Genomic DNA, 15,767 nt, shown 5'->3' with positions numbered 1-15,767 from the left:
AACTAATTTTAAGGTTGACTCATCCAACAACTAATTTTCTTTTGAAATTTGTTCATGGTTAAAATCGGAAATTTTGTACTGTTTTGTTGAAGGAACTTGAGAGAGCGCGCCTACCCCAGCCCAGATTCTTGCTTCAGTTTCCAATTCAATCAATTCAGATTTTAGTACTGTTTCTCTTCCGCTTCCACTTCGAACGAATCAGGATTCACGTCACATTATCACTATCCCACCAGGTGATGAACGTTGATGAAGCTTCCTCCCCGTAATTTGCAACCCTAACTCTCATTTCAGGTATCGATTTTCCCCCTTTTCCTTTTCATTTCAATCCCTTCTTACTCTTCAACTTCTTGCAGTTTTTTCGCTTTCAGCCCTCACTTGCTGCCCCCACGTGCCCACTCCGTTCTGTTTTTTTTCCTCATTCTGATCACTAGAACTCAAATTCAAATTAAGACGAACTTACCCATTGCCATTCCTCACCTCCAAATCTAACCACCACTCTGTTGGAGTTCCATGTTCTTTTAAATTTTTCTTGGGACTTTTGTTTTCTGCAATTCTGGGTTTTGGTTGATGTTGGTTTCAATGAGCTGTTTGATTTAGGGAAAAAGAGTTCATTTTCCTTTCACTTTTGTGTTGTTCGATTCTGGAGTGAACTCATCTTGATTCATCGTGCTATTCTAGTCTGAGCTTATTAAGATTTATGGGTTTCGGTGCCATTCTCTGGACTTCTGTTTATTTCTTTTCCCATGTCCCTTATATTCTTGAATTCTATTTCTTCATTGTAGATAGGGAAGAGTTGATGTTTAGGTGGAATTTCAGAATTTGACTTCCTGAAGGATCCAAATTTCAGAAGGTATTCTAAGATAGTATGATTCTAAGCTTGGACGATGGCTTAAGATAGTATGATTCTGTTTTAGTTAGTGATTTTTCTGTGGGAAAATCAAAATTTCTTGCAATATTTGTAAGCGATTATTCAACAGCAATTTAAAGTCAACCACCAGTACAATCTTCTATTAATGTATACTTCTTTTGGAAACATTGTTAAACGGACCAAAAATCTTTGTTCATTGGAGCCTATGATTATTAATCATATTGAGAACTCTTGCAAATCTAGCTTCTTAGCTGGGAATATTGGAGATGGAAGTGGTTGTCCCACCAAGATGAATATTGAATCAGAGCGTGAAACCGAATGGGAGAGTTTACTCGAACCTTTTGATCTCACAAAGCTTAGAAAGTCTCACATTCTGATTACCCCTGTTCAACTTTGCAAATTGCTTGAGCTTCCACTTGATATGCCCACATTGTTGGAAATATTTGAACGGGTGGGTGCCCAAAAGGGTTATTGCCATACATTTGATGTATACTATGTGCTAATAAATAAGCTTGGAACAATTGGGGAGTTCAAGGTTATAGATAAACTGTTAACACAGATGAAAGAAGAAGGGATTGTTTTTCGAGAGTCCATTTTCATGATCATTATGAAACATTATGGGAAAGCTGGACAACCTGGACAGGCAATTCGATTGCTCCTAGATATGAGAGCTGTTTATTCATGTGAATCAACTTTTGAATCTTATAATGTAGTTTTGGAAACACTCGTGACGGGCAATTGTCCAAAAGTTGCTACGAATGTTTATTATGACATGTTGAGTAAGGGTATTTCGCCTACTGTTTTTACTTTTGGCATTGTGATGAAAGCTCTTTGTATGATTAATGAGGTTGACTCTGCATGCTCACTCCTTAGAGACATGACAAAGCATGGATGTGTACCGAATTCTATAGTTTATCAGACGTTAATACATGCGCTATCCAAAAATAACCAAGTTAGTGAAGCATTAAAGCTTTTAGAAGAAATGTTTGTTATGGGATGCATGCCTGATGTTCAAACCTTCAATGATGTTATTCATGGCCTCTGCAAGGTAAATAAAATTCAAGATGCAGCAAAATTGGTTGATCGAATGCTTCTTCGAGGTTTTAACCCAGATAGTATGACTTATGGTTTTCTGTTGCATGGATTATGTAGGATTGGAAAACTCAATGAAGCAAGAGCATTATTGAACAAAATTCCTTGTCCAAATAATGCGATCTTGAATACGTTAATCAATGGGTATGTTATGAGTGGACAACTTAAGGAAGCTCAAAGCTTTCTTAATGAGACTATGATAAACTTTGGTTTTGACCCTGATATTTTTACATACAACATCTTGATGCATGGACTTTGCAAAGAGGGGAGTCTTGGTTTTGCTCATGATTTGGTTAATGAGATGTCTAGGAGGGGTTGCAAGCCGAATGTGATCACATATGCAATATTGATTGATGGGCTTTGTAAAGCTGGGTGTCTTGAAGAGGCTGGTCTTGTTTTACATGAGATGTCAACAAAGGGATTGACTATAAATACAGTTATATACAATTGCTTGATATGCGCCCTATGTAGGAATGAGAAGGTTCATGCTGCTCTAAATCTGTTTCGTGAAATGCCCACGAAAGGTTGCAAGCCCGACTTATTTACATATAATTCTCTAATCTTTGGATTGTGCAAGGTTGATCAGATTGATGAAGCCTTCAGGTTGTTTCATAATTTGTTATTGGACGGTGTAGTTGCCAACAACGTGACTTATAATACACTGATTCATGCACTTTTGAGGAGGGGTGCATTCCAAAAAGCACTCGCACTTGTTAACGATATGTTGTTCAAAGGATGCATCCTTGATAAGATTACTTACAATGGACTGATAAAAGCATTTTGCAAAGCTGGGAATGTTGAAAAAGGATTGGAGTTATATGAGAAAATGATAATGGATGGACTTAGCGCCGATACGATATCATGCAATATTCTCATCAACGGGCTCTGTAAAGTTGGAAAAGTGGACAATGCATTTGAGTTTCTAAGAGATGTGATTAATCGAGGTTTCGTGCCTGACATAGTCACATATAATAGTGTTATAAATGGACTTTGCAAGGTTGGACGTATCAGGGAAGCTTTAAATCTATTTGATAGATTACAAGTCGAAGGTGTTCACCCTGATGCTTTTACGTATAATACTTTTATCAGTTGGCACTGTAAAGAAGGCATGGTGAATGATGCTTGTTTATTTTTTTATAGAGGAGTAGAGAATGGTTTTGTACCTAGTAATGTGACTTGGAATGTGCTGGTCAATACTTTGGTAAAACAAAGTCACGAGAATTTGTTTTTTGTGTCAGATGAGTTCTGATGATAAAATGCGCTCGTGTTGTGTTAGATGTTATTCTGGTAATTACTCTTCTCTTGTCATTATTTATAACTGAAAAGTGTATTATGAGACATTTCAGTTTCTCTCTGTGAAGCATACATTTATCAGAAAGTTTAGAAATATATGTAAATTAGCGAATTGCCAACACCCTTAGAAATAAAATTACGAAGCTAAGGAAATTTTCGCTTGATTGAATAAGTTGTGTGTGTTCATGCCTCGTTCATATTAGCCTGTTGCTTGATTTGAGTTCCTTACTTTCACTGTTTTGCTCGATTATCGATTTATTTTCTTCTTTTGAAGAGTTTCATGATAGAATAATTTGCACCAAAGTAGATATCATAGTATTTCTGCTTCTGTATGATCTTTGAAGAGGATTTATGATGTAGATTTTCCTATATCACTTTCCGACCAAAATCACTAAAACTAAAAAAGCTCTTATAGAAGACCATGAGATCGTCCTCTCCTTTTAAAACGATGAATCTGAGAATATAAGTTATGTGAGTGATGTTATTAGTTAGAAGAGTTGTTTGTAAGGAAAGGGGATTCTTTTCTCTTTTTTCACCAGGAAATGGGCTGGGCAAGTAAAGAAAAACATCTGATCATGTGATTGCCTTTTGTTGCATCCTTTGCATGTAGAATATGAATTGATCTTGTCGTCACTTTTGTGGACGATGAAATTGTGTAAATTAATATTTTAGTCTTGGTCGGAAAGTGAGATATCCCACATTGGTTGGGGAGGAGAACGAAACACCCTTTATAAGGATGTAGCAGACGCATTTTAAAGCCTCGAGGGAAAGCCCAAAAGGGAAAGTCCAAAGAAGACAATATCTGCTAGCGGTGGGCCTGGACCTAGGCCGTTACATAAAGAGACTCCAATCGTCACGTGTGACATTGGTAGTTACTCTTTTTTGTGCTTGTGTGTCTGTTCCAATGTTTCGCTCGAGAAAGTCATTCTCTGCTGGTGCCAAAATCTTGTATGTTGTTTCATCTCTGTAAAGTATTTGAATGTATATAAAAGATGAGGAAAATACAGCTTATCTATATATGTATTTGTGAATTCATATCGGTTACTGGATGATAAAATTGGGCTGGTCGCCCGCTGGTCACGTGCAAACGCATTGATCTCAAGGTATTAAGTTCAATCTTGCTTGGCAATAGTGTCCTATACATGTATATTGGTCTATTGGTGATATGTTACTCATTTAATAATAGAATGTCATAATATTGTCTATTGGCTTCAGAATATAGGTAGCTCATAGATTCTTTCTTTACTCCATCAAGTAAGTACTCACGAAATGTGTCTGCCAGCCTATTTTATACCTTTCCCTTCCTTTCAAGTTTCCCTTTATATCTTCACGAATTCTATTTCTTTGATTGTGAATAGGGAAGAATTGCATCCTGATGTGGAATTTGAGTTTGTGAAGAACCCTGAGTTCAGAAGGTATTTTGAATCTATTATGGTTCTATAGAGTCTGTGTGAGGTCTGGGCAATGGCTTTTTATTCTGAGGAGGAAAAAACAGAGGATTATCTTTTCAAGATTGTTTTAATTGGTGATTCAGCCGTGGGAAAATCAAATTTGCTCGCTCGATTTGCTCGAGATGAATTCTACCCTAACTCAAAATCAACCATCGGAGTCGAGTTTCAAACCCAAAAGATGGAAATAAATGGAAAGGAAATCAAAGCTCAGATATGGGATACTGCTGGACAAGAGCGATTTAGAGCTGTTACATCTGCTTATTATCGAGGAGCTGTTGGAGCTCTCGTGGTCTACGACATTAGCAGGCGTCCGACCTTTGACAGCATTGGAAGATGGCTCAATGAACTTCACAGTGAGTATTATAATAACAATGCGCTTTTTATTTGTAATGATATTGTCACGGTGTTAGGTTGTTTATGTCGGGAAGTTTTCGTCGTGTTTATAACCTGAAAGGACTGATTGGGTAATCGATGTTTTATTAAACAGCTCATTCCGACATGAACGTAGTAACCATACTGGTAGGCAACAAGTGTGATCTGAAGGATGGTAGAGAAGTAGGTACTGCTGAAGGGAAGGCTCTGGCAGAAGCTCAAGGTCTGTTCTTCATAGAAACCTCGGCCCTCGATTCCTCGAACGTAACAAACGCTTTCCAGACAGTCGTGAAGGAGATCTACAACATACTGAGCCGAAAAGTTATGATATCTGAAGAACATAAGAAGGATGGGAGATGGATGGAGAATGGAAGAAGTACCGTAGTGTTACATGGAAAGGAGGAAGTAGAAGAGGAGGCCAAAAGAGGTAGCTGTTGCTCATCCTAGTACTTTACATATTCCATTGTTCTGAAACCCTGCATCTTATGTTGTCTTCTCTGTAAACAATATTCATGTTTGTACTTGAAAATTAGGAGTTATTGATTTGATTTGATTTGATTTACTGGAGGAGTCGTGTTTGTACTTGAAAACGATCAGGGACGGGGGCACGAATATGTTCTCGTACTGGTTTAGCTGATGGGAAAAAATTAATTAACAAAACATTCCATCTTTATTGAAGAGTGAGTAGCACGCTGCGACCCACTCGAATAGTTTCTAATAATAAAAACCTAGATATGTTTGACACGTTTAATTAAAATAATTAACCTATCGAAAAGTCTAATTATCGTGTGATTGTATTAGGTAAGTTTTACACCGTTCAACCTGTCCATACCTAATACAATCACACGATAATTAGACTTTTCATACCTAATACAATATTTATGCAAGTTGTTATAAATCACACAATTTTCATTGTCCATCAACTCCATTCTTACTCTCTAACTCGAACAAAGGAATTGAATTCTACACTCTCTCTAACTATCTTTTTCGATTGGGTTGTCATCGTCAGAAAGTTGTATGATTCAGTGATCGTCATTGCATTTTGATTGAAATTGAGGGGTATTGTTGCCATGGTTTGTCTTAGATTGTCATCGCACACCCAGATTTGTGAGCAATCAACCACAGATAAGTCGGTAAGTCCTTGAACTTGATCCTTTGGGACATCAATTTTTATGAGTTTGGTGGCTATTTTATGTTAGATTTCATTAAGCATGGGTTGTGCAGTCATCAAATTGGTAGAGGAGTTAGGATAATCACCGTAGCTCGGTCACTGCCATTGAGCTATGCTGCATGAGTTGGTGTGGATCACTAGAGAACGACGAAAGGAAACGTGCAAGGATGCTAGTTTGTGCTTGGTAGTTTGTTTTGCATCTAATTCGATCTAGTTCAACATGCGCCTTGGTTCATTTCAATTCATGCTAGAGGTTCGGGTCAACAATCAACTAATTAACCGTCAACAGTTCAGTTGGACCGATTGAATTCAAGTTTTTCTCTTGATTCATTTTTAAAGTCTATTTACCCTAGATTTGTGTCAGAGCCATTACCTATCGACATGCATAAAAATTAAAACAATTACCTATTTGTATGCATAGAAATTATAGTAATTTGATATATGTGTATATGAGAATACATTTCTTACTTTGGTTGCACATGTTTTCATTGTATAGTCCATTGGTATTAATCTAGTTTTCGAATTTTCGAATTTTTGGGTCATGAAAAAAACATCTAACATTATTATCTTGCTAACACTGTGACTCATTTTGTAATTGTTACAAATGATTTAATCCAAGTCTTTTATATGAAAACATGTGGGTGGAGACATCCTATACAATAAGTTTGTATACCGAACAATAAAATATTTACCTCTCTCTATAAACCTATTAATTGAAAAAATTAATATTCACATAATTATCATATGCAATTTGAATGACTGCTTGCATGATATTTGAGGATTTGTTTTACTTATTGACACCCGACTATGATGAGTCTAAAAGGTAATTATAGAAATTGAATGTGATGCATGTGGTTTGGGCATAAGTGTTGTTTTAATTCAAGATGGAAAGTACTTAATATATTTTAGTAAAAAATTAAATGAGCCAGCATTAAAATATGCTACCTATGATAAAGAATTATTTGCTTTAGTTCATATATGGCATGTGTGGCAACCCTACTTATGGCCTAGAGAATTGGTGATCCATTTTGATCATGAAAGCTTAAAGTATGTGAAGGGTCAAAGCAAACTGAATCATAGACATGCAAAGTGGGTGGAATTTATTGAAACATTTTTGTATGTCATCAAATATAATATGGTAGCTGATGTGTTATCTAAAAGTAATATGCGAACCACCGAGTGGGCTCACGCTCGGATGTGGAGGTCGTGTGTAGGAAAGTTTTACACATATAATTTGTCTAAACTAAAGGTCACCTCTATGATAATATTAAATGATAGGTCCATAATCGTGATTGCATATTTGCATTCCATAACTCCACATTGCATATGTTTGCATTCTTAGCCCCAAAGTGGGGTCACACGCTACTCACTCGCTACTCCAATATTATTGTATTAAAGGATAAGTCTCTACCTGATCATAATTGCATATGTTTACATTTTCCGACCCCAAAGCAGGATCACTTACCAAATGTTACTCAAACCACATGCTATTCTTATATTTTAGGTAAAGACAATGCACCCTGTACGGTTGACATTAAAATACTCAAACCATTTACACCTTGTACGGTTGATAGTGGCATCGAAAATAAAAACCATAACACATGCATAGAGTAATCGCTTGTAGATCCGTTTTTGCGGTAAAGAAAGAATTGGAAGGTAGGTAGGTGGAGAGTATGATATATCTGTAAATAAATGAACCTCAGTTTCATACAATCAATCACATGAGAAGTAAAAACCCAGAACCGCTAATAATAATAACAAGAGATGAAACAACAAGAAGAAAGCCTGAATGAGTTGTTCTAAAACGAACCCGAAACCAAAGAAAAGAAGAAAAAATATGATGTCGATTCGTTCGTGTGACACCGTTTCTTTGTCGGAGTAACGTATGATCATACCTTACCCACAATCCAATTATACATATCAATCAAATCAAATTACAAGTAAAGAAAGGAAGAAAAGGCCTATATTTTCAAGCTCAATCCAAAAACCAAACCCTCTGGAACCTGCTTTCTTTTATGGGACACTTTCTCAAAACAGAAAACAAATTAGCTCTCACAGTATCATATCATCATATGGGAGGAGGAGGAGGCGGAGGAGGCGGAGGAGGCGGAGGAGGAGGCGGAGGAGGCGGAGGAGGAGGCGGAGGAGGAGGAGGAGGAGTGTATCACAATTACCAAAAACATCATCACCTACTATTATAAAACTCTTGATTTCTGTTGCTTCTATCTTCTTCTTCCTAAGCAGCAATTCCTGAATCAAACAAACATTTTACCATTCATAAACAGATCTTGTTCAAGTAACGTCTACCGATGTAAAGCACCACTAGTAAATATTGTCCTCTTTGAGCTTACCCTCAAAGATTTTAAAACGCGTCTACTAAGGAAAGGTTTCCACACCTTTATAAAGGGTGTTTCATTCTCCTCCCCAACCGATATGGGATCTTACATGTAACGACGATAAAAGAACGAAAGAGAGAGAGATTCACCTCTATTCGATTGTGTATTAGAAACACCATATCCAACAGTATAACCAGAAGCATTGTTTCTACTAATAACATCTGAAGCTGCATTGCCAAGCCCAAACCCAATTGAGGAAGAATCCTCAAGCTCTGTGGGCAATGACTGCCAACTTGAATGCCCATAAAATGAGTTTCCTTCTTCATTATTCCCATGAACTTCATCATAAATATTTGGTGCAGAGTACAAAGAAGCTGAAGAAACATTGCTTCTAACGCTTCTACCATAACCTACAACGCTTCCTCCGTTTCCAAACTCGACATTACCAGCACCATTGAATGGAGAAGAACCTGTGTTTTCGCCATGACCTACACCCCAAAGCCCTCCAATACCGTTCAATGAACTCGTTCCCGTATGCACACCACCAGAGCCAGGAAACGTCCTCAGGTGCGAGGCATTCGTACCAGCCGAGTTACCGACATTTCCCCACAGATTCTGAACCGACGAGCTTAAAATAGAACCATTACCTCCACTGCCTCCGCCATATACCATGGGGCTTGGACTACCATACCTATTTAAATTTCCACCATAGGAAGAACTCATTACCCGTCCGTAAATGAGGTTAGAACTGCCATTGGGACCGGTCCCATAGTTCAGGTTCAACCCTGCGTCGAGATTTAGACCTATTCCATAACCAGGACTAATTGGAGACAGCCCACCCCGACCGACCGTAACAGGACTAAACCTACCATCAGATCTCAGTCCATATCCCCCAACTGAGGTTGTGTTATATCCTTGATTATAACCACTTAAATAGCTACCAACTCTACCAAAACTGTAAGGGTATGCACCTAATTGATTTCGATTTGGCACTGGTGATAATTCTTTTGGAACAGCTCTCTTAACCTCAACCATTTTACCATTGAGCTCATGAAATGTTTTGTATAACACTTTCTCCACCGATTCCTCCGACTCGTACGTGATAAATCCAAAGCCTCTCGGTCTCTGAGTATTGTGATCATACATCACCACGGCATCTGTGATCGTTCCAAACTGATCAAAATATTTTTTAAAGTCGCTCTCCGTGACCGTTGATGCCAAACCCCCTACAAATATCTTCTTTGTGCGAGTCGGGCCAGGTGACCCAAGGATACCGGTATTGTTCCTGCTCAAAATGTTCTGATCGTCTCGAGGAACAGCCTTCTTTGCTTCAACCTAAAAGAAAAAAATGAATATCGAAACATGAACATGATAAACTTTACTCTAATTACGATACAAATAGATATATCTTGACGCAACAAAATGTATCATTTTAATATAAGCGGTGAACATCACATGTAAATCCTAATGTCCGTGCATCCACGAACTCCATAAGATATCGAGCCCCCTAATTTTCACAAATCTGAGTTTCAATTCTTCCGATGTCCTTTCTTGGTTGAGGGTATAGCTAATTACCATTGACTAGTTTCGAACCTTTTTTTCGTGCAAATAAATTCCTTTATTGTCATCGTACTTCTTACCTTTTCTAGAACATGTATAAACAATCGGTTCCCGAAACGATTGAAATTCGGGGCAAATGCAGGCGGCATTGTACTTCCACAAAAATATGAACAACCACATCAAACAAAATTCACCCTGACCCATCCAAAGCTCCAAAGGAAAATTATAGTTTATATGTTTTTCAAAACAAAAGTGATTAAAATATCTCCCCTTAGTTAGAGGTGTTAGGAATCACGACTCTCCACAATGGCATGATTGTCCACTGTTTGGTTTCCCCAAAAGGCCTCATACTAATGGAGATGTATTCCTTACTTATATACCCCTAAATTAGCCAATGTGAGACACACCGCTTGAGTCACTTTTGACTACACCTTCGAGGCTCACAACTTCTTTGTACAAATTCATTGACATGGCTAAGTTAAGGGCATGACTCTGATACCATGTTAGGAATCCCGAACCTCCACAATGGTATGATATTGTCCACTTTGAGTATAAGTTCTTGCAACTTTGCTTTTGGTTTCCCAAAACGGCCTCATATTAATGGAGATGTATTTCTTACTTATAAACTCAGTATCATCCCTAAATTAGCCAATGTGCGACTCCCTCCCAACAATCCTCAACAAGAGGTTCAAATTCTCATCCCGAGTTGTTGAACTCAAAAAAATGTAAATGTAAGAAGAGTTCTGACAAGTTTCAATCATGATGAACGCCAAAGAACAATCAGGAAAACCATGATCCTTCCATGAGCATATTTATTAGCAAAATCAAAAGAAGAATTCAAAAAACTTACAGTTCTTCCATCAATAACATGCTTCTCCAATACAACTCTAGCTGCAACAACAGGGTCAGAAAACACAACGAAACCGAAGCCACGAGCACGCCCAGTGTTCCGATCCCTCATGATCATCACCTCCACCACTTCTCCATAGGTCTGAAAATACTGTTTAAGTCGATCTTCATCTGTGTCCCACGAAATACCCCCAATAAAAAGCTTGCCAGGATCCATGAGCCCACTCTACAAATCCATCCCAACTAACCCCATCAAATATCATTCAACAAAATGAATCCACAAACAATCGGAAGAAGCATTGATTAGGGAAACATGAAAATGCAAGCTAAATTAAAGAAACAAACGATTGAAATCAGATTCGATCTCAGAACATCGGAGCGGCGGCCGATGGATCTAGAAGGCAGAAATGCTCAAAAGGCTCAAGGAAGAAAAGGGAAATGAGTTATGATTGAAAACCCAGAAACCCATTGGAGTAAAAAGGATTTGCAAGAAAAGAAAGAAGAAAAAAAAAACAAAAACTTACCGAAATGAAAAGGACCCAGGTGGGAAGTGTAGAATCTAAGATCTAAGAGAAGGCATAATAAGAAGAGAGGGCGAGAGGCCCTCCTTTTTGGTATCTCTTCCTTCGTTCCCTTTGGTTTATGTTCAACATAAATATGCAATATCAAGTAAGGTAACCAACCGCAAGGGCATAATATATGCAACAGGGAGGTGGAGGTGAAGGATATTTGTGTAAGAAAAGGAATTTGCTATAATATATATATAGGTAGGAGAGAAAAAACCAGAAAAGAAAGAATAGAGAGTAAAGTTGCCATTTTTTTTATTCATTTATTTGAGGAATAATTATTGATTTTGTGGCATTGGAAGTAGTCAATATGAATTTTAAAAAATGAAGCTTTTAATCAATTAAATTACTTTCTTTCTGTGGAGGCAAGGAATGAGCCATTTTAGGATGAACTAAGCTTATCCACTTATTGGAAAAGAATCAATTTTTTTAGTATGAAAATAGAGACGCATTTACCTAACCAAATCGTGCATAGTACCTCCATATTACGCTGAGTGGGGTTCGACAATAGGTTTGAGGTTCGAGTCAATGATTGAAAAACTTCCTTTTCTCGATCTTGATTCGCGTAGAAATTCAGGACCTATTGTCCTAGTTGAACCGGAGAGAACTAAATTCATACCGGTGTCATATAATTACTTAGCTGAGTGAGATACCAGATATGAGCAGGCCCGGCAAAATCCTTGTATAGCCTCTTCGATTTCTCGATAAAGAGAAATATGACCAACAGTGGTTCGAATGTATATACAAAGAATTTCTTTTTTATACTTTTGACTATTAAACCGTTAAGATAAATTTACATTTTTTTAGGGAGAAATTTTCTTAAAAATGACTGAGTAGAGTATATTAAATATAATTAATAATATATTAAATTTTTCTTTTTTCTTTTTTTAGAATTCAATCATACATATAATATTTAAATGATTAGATAAAATAAAATAAATGAATGAAACAACTATAAAATGGTTATATATAGTATATATATATAACTCCTAATTCTTTATTTTGATTATTTTTTATTTAATTTTATATTGTATATGTATGAAACCAATTTATAAATTTTAATTAAAAAAAAAGAGAAAATATAATCAAAATTATGGACTACATAACAATAGCTACCCACCACATAACACTAACAATCTTCAATATCACACTCACAACTCGAGAGGACGACATTTAAATAAACAAAACCGATTAATCTTAACGTTCTTTTCATTATCAATGTTTGTATGATTCAATATCAACCCATATTATTCGATTCAAACTCCAAATGTTGGGTTGAGTTACGTTTTTTTTAATATAGGTTGGGTTTGGAAAACTAAAAATTCAGGTCGTTTTGTGGGTAAACATTTTTTTGTTTACTCTCTCTAATGATATGATATTGTCCACTTTTAGTATAGACTCTTGTGACTTTGCTTTGGGCTTCCCTGAAAGTTTGATATCGATGAAGATATATTATGTTTTTTATAAACTTATGATCATTCCCTAAATTAAGGTCGTGGAGTTAAAATAGTTTTTTTTTAAGGTTTAATTATATTTTTTAATATTAACTTTACCTTTCGAAACATTGGTTGAAAATAAAATTGATACCAATCTAACTCAATTGATTCAAATTAATATTATAAGAATTATGAAATTTATGCATTTTTTTTATATGAGTATGAAACAATAACGAGAACTAATATGAAATGGGCTCGACACAACTAAAAATCGAATAACACACAAAAAACTCGAGCTTGAAGTTAAGGAAAGAAGAAAAGATTTGGGTCGAACACTAATTCCACTCTTCAACGTGGTCGTGAAATAAATTTCAATTTATGATTTTTTTATCGAATTATACAAAATACTTTAAAACTTTGGGCTAACATTGAATTACGCTATAATGACGCTAATTTTTTTCTTTAAAAATAAAATTGTTACTCCGTGCATGTTATGACTCGTTAAAACGATAAACAAATTTAAAATGTTTTTCATTTAAAATTGCCATGAAGTTAGATAATCATAAGCTTGTAATCATATAAAAAATAACATAATTTAAATAAGGATTAACAACCCCTAAAAGAATTTAAAATTGAAAGGATTAACATGGTATTTAATTTGCATCATGTTAATAAAGTTTCGAACAGATTAACTTGAAGATCAAGATCAAGATCAAGAATAAAGAAAACTCGTTTCTAAACTCGCAATTCGAATCATTCATAAGAGGTATGATCAATACGACTTGAAATTATAAACCTAAGTATTTGCAAAGTAAAAAAACTTAGCTCTTAATAAAATTAAAATAGGAACTATGTTCTTTTCAATTCTAAAATGTGACGTCCGAAAGAGAAGAAGACTTTATATAGCCTTTGACATTATTAACGTATGTGAGTTGAGTACATATATAACCTCCCTATTAAAATGGGTAGTTCAAATTTGCACAAGGAAGGACTCGAACATCTTCAAAAATTTCATTTGATGAGCTCACCATCACTTGAATGTAAGTGATTAAAATTTGTTGTAACTTCATGGTTCTCGTCCTTGTAATTGGACCTTGAGGTATGGAAATTCCTTGGTCGTGGTTCATATCAATAACTAAAATGTGGAAGAAACTATCTATGACTTTGTTTCATGGCCTCTTTAGCAACGTCATCATTCGTACATGAGTCACTTGCATTTACTTAGAAAAAGGTTAATAATTATAGAACGAGTATTTAAAAATACTCGTAAGTGATGTCATTGTTGGGGTTGAAAAAATGCAAACACATGCGACTATAGTTTCACGTTTTAATGTGACCTAAAATCATGTCTACAACCTTAGGTTCAAAATTTATTCGAGTGGGTTTGGTTGTATAGTAGTTCTCTACACATGCAAGTAGACCCATTAGGCGAATACCTCATTTTCGTAAGCCCTAAGCATGCATCTGCACCCCTCTCCGTAATTGAACCACAAAAAGAAAATAGGACTTGAAAGTATTTTTATAGGTACACATTCATACAAATATATGAATTGAGCGAATTTATGCTCAATGTACACCGATAAGAATCGGGATGTTCCAAATGGACCTATTGCCAAGGAGATTAAAAAAATGTCAAGAAGATTCAATAGGGCTCAAACTAAGCCGGCAACAATTGATTTCAAGTCTATCTCGTTAGCTACTCAAACATATGAGCTTTTATTGGAAAGTATTATTTTTAATTTTATAAATTATGTGAAGGGTCAAATAGTCAATTTGACTTCGTCTGTGAAGATTAAAGGGGATCGAGATTAAATCCTGGCCACAAATATTTTTGTCGGAAGACTATACATACCCACAATATGTTATGTGAAAATCAGATTCGTGGATGAACAAAATTCAGATATCAAATTGAGACATTTATCCTTAGAAATTCGAGCATCATTTTTGTCATTTCTAAGTTTCATGCAATTCTTGCGATAGATTGCATCCAAGCAATTCAATCAAGTCTGGATCAAGTTCGATGGTGGAGTGACTCAATTTTGAACAAGATTTCCAAATCTTGCTCCTAGATCTTCTATCGTAAGAGGTAATCTAATTCTAGCTTTATCTCTTGCTTGATCCGAATTTCGTATGAGGAGGTGTTAATTACTTTAATTTAAAGGGTTTTTGTTTCAACAAAAGCTTGGATCATTCGGCTCAGGATTAGAGTTCCTTATCATACACATGCATGCATGAGATATCGCATAAAAATTATGGTTTCAAAGGATGATGCATACAATACTTCCGAAATATAATTGATATACCTTTTCTATGAGGCTAAGATACATAATCAAAATATTTTTGTCATCCTTTATAACTAATTGAGAGTGCACCGAGAGTCATACACATGGTCATATCATTGTGATCATGAGATTTACATGTATGGAAGTAGAATACACATCAAGTCAAACATGCTTAGTGTAACGTCCTTAATTTTCTTACTTAGATAAAAAAACGTCACTACATGAATGCCTTTATTAACATATGCAGAAAGTTGAATAAAACCTTTCATACGGAGCCATCAACTTATACGTTTAATTTAAAAATAAAGAATAAAAGTAACATCAACATCAAAACAAAACATTACATAATTTTCATTACGAAATTGAAAGTCACCTATGAAAACAAATGCACACTATTGATCTGTTTTAGCTTCTAAAGCCATTTTAACATTCAGCATCATCTGTGCAAGGATACTTTACCTTTATCTGAAATATAAGGGTAGCATGTGACT

General features: G+C 35.8%; 3 protein-coding genes across 4 annotated transcripts; 2 read left to right on the top strand and 1 right to left on the bottom strand.

The window, feature by feature from the left end:
- Positions 1 to 111: 111 nt before the first annotated feature.
- Positions 112 to 6,725, top strand: LOC111466304 (ras-related protein RABA5a-like). Of its 2 annotated transcripts, XM_023110900.1 has the most exons (5): positions 112 to 291; positions 4,612 to 5,057; positions 5,192 to 5,503; positions 6,161 to 6,209; positions 6,301 to 6,725. In XM_023110900.1, exons 2-5 carry the CDS (start codon positions 4,718 to 4,720, stop codon positions 6,368 to 6,370), a joined length of 771 nt encoding a protein of 256 aa, XP_022966668.1. In that variant the 5' UTR covers positions 112 to 291; positions 4,612 to 4,717; the 3' UTR covers positions 6,371 to 6,725. The 2 variants fall into 2 exon arrangements, with proteins under 2 accessions (XP_022966668.1, XP_022966669.1); XM_023110901.1 differs by lacking the exons at positions 6,161 to 6,209; positions 6,301 to 6,725 and adding an exon at positions 783 to 850 and having other exon boundaries at positions 266 to 291; positions 5,192 to 5,638.
- Positions 844 to 3,235, top strand: LOC111466303 (pentatricopeptide repeat-containing protein At5g64320, mitochondrial). The gene has a single exon (XM_023110899.1). It carries the CDS (start codon positions 1,014 to 1,016, stop codon positions 3,207 to 3,209), a length of 2,196 nt encoding a protein of 731 aa, XP_022966667.1. The 5' UTR covers positions 844 to 1,013; the 3' UTR covers positions 3,210 to 3,235.
- A 1,187-nt stretch (positions 6,726 to 7,912) lies between the features above and the next one.
- Positions 7,913 to 11,716, bottom strand: LOC111466370 (heterogeneous nuclear ribonucleoprotein 1-like). The gene is made up of 4 exons (XM_023110987.1): positions 11,517 to 11,716; positions 10,994 to 11,218; positions 8,733 to 9,918; positions 7,913 to 8,497 (listed from the first exon to the last, which is right to left on the bottom strand). Exons 2-4 carry the CDS (start codon positions 11,207 to 11,209, stop codon positions 8,484 to 8,486), a joined length of 1,416 nt encoding a protein of 471 aa, XP_022966755.1. The 5' UTR covers positions 11,210 to 11,218; positions 11,517 to 11,716; the 3' UTR covers positions 7,913 to 8,483.
- Between the last annotated feature and the right edge of the window lie 4,051 nt (positions 11,717 to 15,767).

The sequence above is a fragment of the Cucurbita maxima genome, unplaced genomic scaffold, assembly GCF_002738345.1.
Source record: "Cucurbita maxima cultivar Rimu unplaced genomic scaffold, Cmax_1.0 Cma_Scf00031, whole genome shotgun sequence".
Taxonomy (NCBI): domain Eukaryota; kingdom Viridiplantae; phylum Streptophyta; class Magnoliopsida; order Cucurbitales; family Cucurbitaceae; genus Cucurbita; species Cucurbita maxima.
The sequence above is the reverse complement of the archived record's forward strand: the minus strand, read 5'-3'. Positions and strand labels throughout refer to the sequence as shown.